Here is a 9,980-nt window from a genome sequence, read left to right as displayed (position 1 = left end):
TTACTGCATCATCCTTTTCACCCTTTATAGGCTCTGCTGAACAAAAAATTGCAAAAGACTGATACCAAGCTAAATTCCAATACCTTAGTTGCTTGCGTCAAATAATATATAAATTAATCAATGTACTGTATTATTAAATACAGAGCTGCACAGATTTGTGTCTCCAGTGTTTCCACCTGGAGTTAAAACGGAACTAAGCTAAGTGACGAATAATGTGAACAGGCATGTTGATTTGTGCATTAGTGAAAAATAAACTACCTACTAGTTTTCTATTATTTTCTCAATGTACAATGAACTGTGTATGCACAGATCAGTGTATAATGAGGGGTATCCCGGCATTCTACTGAATCCTGGGAATAAATTAACTCCTGTGAACATGTTCAGGATCTTCATCATTCCGGCCTGGCCAATCAAGATGGTAGAAGATCCAGAATCAGTCAGTGGACTAGGTGAAGAACAATGAATAAATAATATTAATGAAAATGTTTCACTTCAAGGTGAACCTGTTAAATGCCCACTCCAGAGTGATAACAGGCAAGTGTAATTAAAAGATCAGGCAGATACATTTTTTTTTATTGCAGAAATTACATTTTCTTCTATTTCTGTAATAAATGACCTGTCAGTTTGCCATTTTTTTAATTAATAAGTTTAGTACCCCTTTAGGTTGATGAGGTTGCTGTCGGTTATTTACCACTATTTACCCCATCAAATACATTCTTGTGAATTGCTATCATGACTGGCTGTTGGTAATAAGACGGAAATTGGGAAAGCTTCTGTATTTCCAAGAACAAGACAAACATACTTGATATCAATCCCAAATTCCTCATTCTTTAAGTGTTCCATGACAGTCTATATAAATTAGTTTTATTTCCTAACATGTTCTTGTAAACTGACAGCTGCTATGACATTGTTTGCTATGGGCAGCTTCATTGTTCTGCTTATCACAGTTTCATCCAGCAATTCAGTCTCTTTAGGAGTTTATAATGAAAATGTTTCACTTCAAGGTGAACCTGTTAAATGTCATGCCTAAGAACCGCTATGACAGGGCATCTTCTGTTTGCCTATATTGAAAAGTCTTGAACGCCTACTTTGATTCATTTTTCTAGTCAGTCTGACATTTGAGTTTTAATATAAGCTCCATCAGCTGCCATTGTACTGTCCAGTGAGTGTGCTGTTCTGGCCATTGGGGCAGTTTCATAAGTGAGAGGAATGGCAGTCAGGGCTTTAGTTATGGATATACTGTATATATTAAATAAATTAACTAAATCCTTTTTACCACACCTTTTTAAAAGTGTTCTAAAGGTATTTTGGGATGTAACATGTAACCTTATGGCTTTATTAGGGACAAGCCCTAAATGGGTTTTCTCAACTATGGTAAATCTCAACAGTCTCCAGCAGAGTCCAGTTCTCCAAGCAATCCCAAACAGTGGGTGGTGGTACCATAGACATGAACAGAGCCAGCACCCCAGGTCCAGTTAGACTACAGATATTCTGGAAATTGCAACATATTACACCAATACGACTTTTCAGACAAATATACAGACAGACCGGTGATTTACCCTGCACTTTATGTTACACCTGTATTAAAGGGAGGAATATTTCAGTAAATTTGTAGTTTGATTGGACTTTGGTTTCCCTTCTCTGCTCTCTTTTGTATTAGATTCTAGTGACCTCAAAAACAAAAATTGATTGTGTTTTATGCTGCTAAAAGGTCCTAAAATATGATGTCTGATTTCCAGAGTTTCCATTTTTTACATGGTGAAACATACTTCCTTCCATGACTGTCAATACTCACTACATGTACTCTGCCTGTGAAGTAGCAATGTTGTCACTGTAAGATGGGAAGTATTTTAGGACTACAGAACAAAATTTAATACTTAAGAAAACAATACCTAGTGCACAGCATTTGATTTTTTTAGACTGGATCAGGAGGTATTTTTGCCAAAAGGAAGCAAATAAGATTAGTTAATAATTGTTTGCATACACTTTAAGGGGCCCTATTTACTACTGAAAAAGTGCTAAGTCTTTGCAGTTTGTCTTTTGTTTGGCAAATACTGAAAATAATTTTTTTTCTGCTAATCATTACACCTGGGAGAATGCTGGAAATCAGGGCCATTGAATACTTTACGGGGAGGTGGCTGAAAGTAGACAAACCCCAGACAGAAAACTATTTGGTGTTTGTCCAGCTACACATGTACATAGGTGATAAAAAACAGTTTCATATTGTGATATCTTTTGTAGATACAGTTTCATGATAGAGGCTTGTTTACCATGTCAGGAATGTAGTACATTGTGAGTCACTGGAGGAGAGTTGTAGATTAAATAGCAGTTCATTTGTTAGATAAAGCAATTGCAATGTGGAGTAAGGTCTTGGATAGAAGTTTAGATTGGCAGTTTGACAAATTCCTGAATAATTTGCACATATTGAATGTGTGTGGATTTTGAGGCATTTTTCAGGCAGTTTTATCAACAACCATTATCATTTATCCAGCCTTAAGCTACGTACACACTTCCAATTATTATCGTCGGAAAACGAACGTCGAACGTTCCTGCACGATATATATATGAACGATCGTATAGCACCGATACTGCACATAGAGGTAACGACGCGATCGTTCGTAGATATTATACACACAATAGATACGATCGTTTAAGCGATAGAGGAACTATGTGCACGACAGGAAAGTGAACGGACGTTCGTTCATCACGCATGCTCTGAACATGGACGATCAACGAACGACCGTACACACGAACGATGTTCAACGATCGTCGTCCAATCCGATCCGCCGGTCCGGTCGTTCGTTTCCAGCGACTTTCCTCGTTCGTCGGCGTCGTTGGTTACTTTTTTACGAACGATTTTTTGCCCAATCGATCGTTCGTCGTTCGATTGGAACGATAAAAATTGGAAGTGTGTACGCACCTTTAGGTGTTGGTGGATTTGCTTTCCCACCTGGATGTGCTTATATCCACAGTTAGTGCTTATAGAATGCTATTTTCACTATGCCGCCCTTCATCAGCTTTTGTTTGTACTGAGCCATTTTTCACACAAGCAGTTGGGGGCCGAAGAACGGAAGAAGATAGCCAGGAGACTAAACAAGCCCTTAGGCTATTCATATTCATCTTATTTAGGGTTTCTGTAGACATGAGAACATTAGCTGGATCTGGTGACAACCCTTGCCTAAACAGACCCTCTGGCCAAGACCACTTTGTACAACCGTGATAGGACATGTCAGAAACATGACATTGTGATGGCTGGCTGTTCCTCCTGCATGTAATAAACTCCAGAATAACTCCAGACAGTTGTACACATCTCTCATGGCCATTAGCTAAGTAGACCCTGAGTTGGAGCCTTTTTTTTGTTCATTTTGCCTTCAGGTTTTATGATAGTTGGGCTTTCCTACATAAATCCTATTTCCTACAATGACACTTGGGCTTTACCAACAGTTATTAGAAACTCTCCCATTTCGTCCCTACCTTCTGTTTTGTGTAGCTACATAAATAATACAACAATATGTTTTCCATATCTCCAGAGTGACATGGGAGGGAAGAAGATCTTGCAGAGGAAATGGACATCATTCCTGAAGGCACGATTAGCTTGCTTCATGCCGTACTATGAAACGTTGAAGAGCGCATACACCCTAGAGCTGGGGACCTGGGACAAAACCATCTTTTATGGAGCCTTCATTTTACAATGGTAAGGTTTTTTTCTCAGAAATCCTCCATAAAGACTTACCTTTAGTGGGGTTGCCCTGATATATACATGAGGGGTCACTGTGCTTCATCCGGGATAAAAGGGGACAGGGTTTTGGCGGACTGGAGTGGAGCCTATAGTTTATTTATCCAAACAATATCCACATAGACTAAAGAATAATATGAAGTTTCATAAAGTCTTTTCCTGTGCCATTATTTTTTAAATTTGTTTCCAGTGGTTCATGGTTGGACTCTTGTACCCCACAGATTGTATGGCTAAACCAAAGTCCTTTGTATTTCAGAACACTTTCTCTTGGTATATGAACACCTTAGTTTCAACTTACTGGCTATTAGCTGCTGGAATGGAAATGTTGGAAGTTAAATATAGAAATAGTATCATATACTAAAATATAATGCCTTCCTACTAGCCTTTTCTAGTTTTCTTCATATTGGCATTCAGACTGCATGAGAAAGGGCCAACACTAGGGCTACGTACACATGTGCAAGTGACTGATATCAGACGAGAATCTTGCGTGTGTACAGTGCTCATTGTCCATCGTCCGAACGACTGCCCTGACGGATCCACAGACAATGGAGGATGAACGATCGTAATGCAAGTGGAGCGGGGTGCAGCTCCGTCACTCTCCATAGAACAGAATGGTGTATTGTATGTACAGCACTCGTTCATGCATCGTGCAGTCGTTTGTGGTTGGAAAGGACGTATGTAGTACATTACTGCATTACATATCTGCATAACATTAAACTTTCTGAATGGAGGAAAGAGCAGTGTGATGATCCCATCAGTGAGCTGTTTTTTACTCACTGTCCACCAGTCTTGTTCAAATAGACTGGTTTTTTTTTATTTATTCTGTTTTTACCTGTGTATTTAGCTAATTACTCTTATCAAATACTACCGGTAAGTATAAAAAGTTGTATTTTGTGAGATGTGCTTTTAGTCTTTTAATATAAAATAGTGGCATACCAGAACTTTGTAATGAAACAAAAATTATTACCCTTTCACTGGAGGAAATGTAGATATAATAGTGACCCAGTGTGTTTCCCAATATATATGTGTTTAAGTTTTGTTACTATATGCTCATCCACCTCCGCATGACACAGATGATTAGGTTTGAATAGGAGTACAGTATCAGCTCCCATGATGCAATGAAACTTTTAGTGCTTTGCTTTTCTTTGTTGGTCTTCACGATTAGTGAAAGAGATAAGCACAGACCTGGAACGTGGGCGTCAATGACTGTAAAAGTAGATGAAAAGAGGGAAAGTAGGTGAAAAGGTTTGTATTTAGTGATTTCTTCATCCCCTGTGATAAAACGGTATCCTGCTTTTCATTTAGACCAGAATTATCTCTGAACAGACACTTTCACGCTTATGAAGAGGCTGAAAATGTGATGGTCAGGCCCATGTCTGTGCTGATGGTTTAATGCCCGTAGTCCTACTTATTGAATGCATTGTAGGATATGACCATTTTGCAGCAATACATTTTAGCCTGCTGTTATTCATTGCATTGCAAATCTTACCTGCTTTCTTTTTAAATATTCTCATATGTGTGTCACCAAGGATATTTTTCTAGGATGACGAGATATATAGACTATAAATATGTAGAAACATTTAAATGGCAATTGCAGTGATTTCCGCTGTAAAGCTGCGTACACACGGCAAATTTTTCTCGCCCGATAATCAGTATCGGCCAATTATCGGGCGAAAATCTGCCGTGTGTACAGTCGGTCGTCGTCCATCGTCCGACGACCGTCCTGGCGGATCCATGGACGATGGACGACGACCGATCGTAATGAAAGGGAAGGGGAGAGCGCGCAGCTGGGTGCCGCTCCGTCGCTCTCCCCCTCCCCTCTCCATAAAGCATGAACGGTGCTGTATGTACAGCATCGTTCATGCATCGTGCAGTCTTTTCTCGTTGGAAAGGATCGTGAAAGATCCTTTCCAACGAGAAAAATTGCAGGTGTGTACGCAGCTTAATGCAAGTTGGCCCGTAATGGTTTGCTGGATTCCAGTAGCTAGTATTGTGTCATGTAATCTATAAAAGATAACAATTAACCTAAACCAGCTGTCTGGCAGGCCTTACATTTGCCAAAAGGTCTGGTGTATCTAGAAGAAGCAGGATAGCTAGTTTGATCTCACATAGGTGTTAGCTTGTCCTGTGTGTCCTGTGTCCTACATTGTTGGGCAGCATGGTAGCTCAGTGGTTAGTCCTCTGGCCTTTGCAGCGCTGGGTTCCAGGTTTAAATCTTGGCCAGGACACTGTCTGCATGGAGTTTGTGTGGGTACTCCTCCCACATTCCAAAAACAATTCAAAGATTAATTGGCTTCCCCCCAAAATTGACCTTAGACTGTAAAGAAGACATATAGATTGTGACCTCCTTTGAGAGACAGATAGTGACAAGAGTATAGACTTTGTAAAGTGCTATGCAATATGTCGATGCTATATAAATACTATGTTATAATAATTATGTGGAATGAAACCTGTGCCAAAGGAAAAACCTTAGCTACCATTACTGTTGTCCTGAAATACTAATTGTAAACTTAGCACTTTGAGTAACTAACTTGAAACATGCATGGAGGTAATGAAGTCAGAACTTTTCACAGTCTAGGAATACGGAAAACCACTGAGCATGACAGGCTGGCAACAAATATGTCTCCCCATATATTACTTAGTGCAGCTTTCTTTTAGAAGCAATCAATCAATCTATGTTACTGAACCACTCACTGCCGCCCTCATTCACTTTCTGTTGGGATCCTATAGGTAGATGTTATGTGTAGCTTCCGCGTGAGGCAGCGGTTTACTGGCACGAGCAAGCGGTAACCCACACCACAACCTCACAGCTAATCTCAACATAGCCTTACTAGCAGAATCACCTGCTGAAAATATAGGAGACAAGCTTAAGGCTACATACACTTGTGCAATATTTGTCGTTGCAAAATTAACGATTGACAACGATCAACGATTATGCACGATTATTTTGAATGATCCTATAGTGCACTTCTCTGTACATGCTGTAACGATACGATCGTTCAAATATAATCCACCAATAATGTACACACCAGATAGGACCATTTGAACAATGCAGGTAGTGAGATGTACTAGAAAGTGTACTGCAGAACCATCCACGATCACTGAACGGCCGTACAGATTGCGAAGATCGTCGCCCAATCAGATCTGCCGGGACAGTCGTTAGTTTCCAGCAACTTTTCCTGTTTGTCGGAGATGTTGGCCAGTCGTTGTGCACTTTTTTTGTTAAAGATTATTGGACGATCGGTCATCAATCTTTCAATGACAATTATTACACGTGTGTACGTAGCCTTTGTAAAGAACCTTCATGGTAGGATAGCCTGCTATTATAGTTTATCAATATAAGTACATTGATAGTTCTGGTTGGGTCATTGTGTATGGGCAATGATTTAATTATGCGAATATCAAGTCATAACTATATTGATTCTAAGACTCAGAATCATAAAAGACTAAGACTAAGAAAATGTACTTTGATTGTGTTATGATATCTGTTGTTAGTGTGGCAATGTGGGATGATTGGCAGCAAATGTAGTTACTACAAGATTTTTATTCCCTGGTATGTGGAGAGAGGGAAGGCCCTGAATAAGAGTTACTGATGATAACAGATGCTCATAATTACTGGCACTCTGATTTGAATTTAGTCAGCAGACCCTGCCAATAATTGACGCCTACCAAGAAAGGAGTTGTTTGCTGATATATTGCAATTTATCAAGTCAATATTGATAAAGAATGAGTTCCTCGCCACCCGCCCAGCACTGGTTCATCCATCCGCGGTGTTTGAGATTTTTACAGCTTTCTTTCTGGCACCGGCACCCACACAGTGCCTGGGCTGGTATGACTATACAGCATGTTTGGTAAATATTCGCCAATCTATCTATGTTTACAAACATTTTATACAACAATGAACTAATTATCACAAAATATTGACTGTCAAATCAAATTATAAGCAGAGGTATGCTGTATGTGTTGGGTTTAACCCCATGGGTTATTGCTGGACTTCTACTGTGGGTAGTGGGAACTACTTAGAGTGCAAAAAAAAAATGCAGGCATTTATGTATGGATTTGTATTTTTGTATTATAATGCACCAAAAAATGCACAATGCAGAACAAAGTCAGGTAGTTCAGTATCATATGAAGTTGTATGAGGCAGTGTATGGGGAACCATTAAGTCTGAATAGCACCAGAGTGCACAAACAAGCAAAATGTGCATTTTCGTGCATTACTAGAGCAGAATGGCATGTACCTACCTGAATTTTACAGCATACATTTTAGTCAATATGCCCTTCCAACCTGCCTTGGTTTAGGTAAGGCCCTTTTTTTGTTCCATCATGACTGTACCCCTGTGCAGAATGCCAAGTCCATACAGACATGATTTGAGGAGTTTTTTGTTGAGCCCTGACCTCAACCTTATGTTTGAGAAATTGAAAATAATGATGGCAAGCCAGGTCTCAATTTCTAACCCAATACCTGAGCTTATAAATTCTTTATTTGCTGAATGTGCACAAATTTCCATGCCCTGCAACGTTTTAATATATTTTAGCATCTAGGAAATATAAAACAGAAAATGAATGTGTATATGGTTACATCACATGACCTGTATAGATAATACCCGATTGATTTTTGCAGAAGAATTTAAGCAGGCCTAATGATCATGAAGCAATAAGATATTCCAGCCTCATGTCTGTGGGGTAGCTTTAAAAAGAAATCCTTTGAATATATCAGACTAATATGGCATCCAATGGTTAATAGCACCCTGCTATGCAGACAAATAGAAATGATTTTCTAGTCTGTCAGTTAGATGTTGGCCCGTGCAGTGTTACACAATAATGCAGAATTTCAAACCTTCCTTTGTAATTCTTTTTGGCATTTCTCTTTCCATCCAGCTACAAGCTGTCTTGCTCCCATATAAATTGTATATAATAAAAATTAGAGATGCAGCACGGAAAATTCACTAATTTGCTTGTTTTTTCTCTGCCTTCCTAATTAGGATAAATTGATGTATGCAATTTCTTTTTAGTTGGGTATAAAAAACACATTTATAGAAACAGACAAAATAAGTTTAATACGTACTGCTGTGTTTTGGCTAATTAGGTGGATAAAACAAGGCCTCTGTTTAGGTTTTTATCTCTATTTAATATACTTTTTTTGGCCTATAAGTATTTTTGAAGTCCAGACAAATGGCTGAAATACATGTTTTGCATACCAAATATGTTGTAATTATGCTTAGCCAGTCTTATGATACAGGTACACCTGCCAAACAGCATAGTCATGTCCCATCTCCACCTATTGGTGTGTTTAAGCATTACAGGTTGGTCACTGACCATCCCCAGCTTTCTATTTTGGCAATGAATGAGTGATTCCATGGGAAGCATGGTTGGCAACGTAGATAGCAATCTTGACTTTGCAGCACTGGGGTCCCAGGATTGAATCTCAGCACACTATCTGTAAGGGGTTTGTATGTTCTTGCTGTGTTTGTCTGACTTTCCTCAGGCTTTTTGGTTTCCTCCCACATCACAAACACATGGCGTCGGGTTAATGACTTAAAATTAGCCTTAGACACATGACTATGGACTTTGTAAAGCACTGTGTAATATGTCAGCGTTATTTAAAAACGGCTTAAAAATGATAATATTAACACACCCCTAAAATAAAATGTTTACTGTGCATCTATTTGCCTGTAAAGAATTGACAGATCTAAATAATACATCCACATCTGTAACATATTTAATGGAGACTCTTACTACACTGTGTTTGGCACCATAACCTGAAATATAGTATTGTACAAAATATTATTGCAGCCATATAATACTGGTTGGGCACTATTTGTGTCTGGTATTAAAAAATGTTTGCTTTTATTTCTCCTGATTTATTCTACTCAAGAAAGACAATAAACATATATTTATGTAATCATTTGAAGATGGTTCTCCTTAAAAAAAATGATGTCCCATCTCTTGGAACACTCTATACTACATAGGGGGTTATGTGCCCTTTTCTATTTTTAAGATCTGTTGCTCTCTTCCTATGCATTTAGTATATTTTTGTAGCTCTATTCTATTTTAATTTCACCAATATTCATTTTCAGTTCATTTCATTTGTCTTGTGTTCTCTGCACATCCATTGTTTCCATCTGTTTCCTTATTTGTGTTATAGCAACACAACGTTCAGTGATTTCTATTATTGTGATGCCCACTAGTGGATCTATATAGCTAATGACTGTGGAGAATCACTGGGGACTCAGCTGTTCATT

General features: G+C 38.7%; 1 protein-coding gene across 1 annotated transcript in view; it reads left to right on the top strand.

The window, feature by feature from the left end:
• Positions 1–9,980, top strand: part of SEMA4G (semaphorin 4G) — a gene marked incomplete in the record, with an annotated part of 116,304 nt that overhangs the window by 85,088 nt on the left and 21,236 nt on the right. Inside the window, 1 exon segment of the mRNA XM_072425092.1 lies at positions 3,531–3,694. Coding sequence (XP_072281193.1) covers positions 3,531–3,694 — 164 coding nt within the window.

This window comes from Pyxicephalus adspersus, chromosome 10 (assembly GCF_032062135.1).
Source record: "Pyxicephalus adspersus chromosome 10, UCB_Pads_2.0, whole genome shotgun sequence".
Lineage (NCBI taxonomy): Eukaryota > Metazoa > Chordata > Amphibia > Anura > Pyxicephalidae > Pyxicephalus > Pyxicephalus adspersus.
Note: the sequence above shows the minus strand (reverse complement) of the source record. Positions and strands in the feature narration are given on the sequence as shown.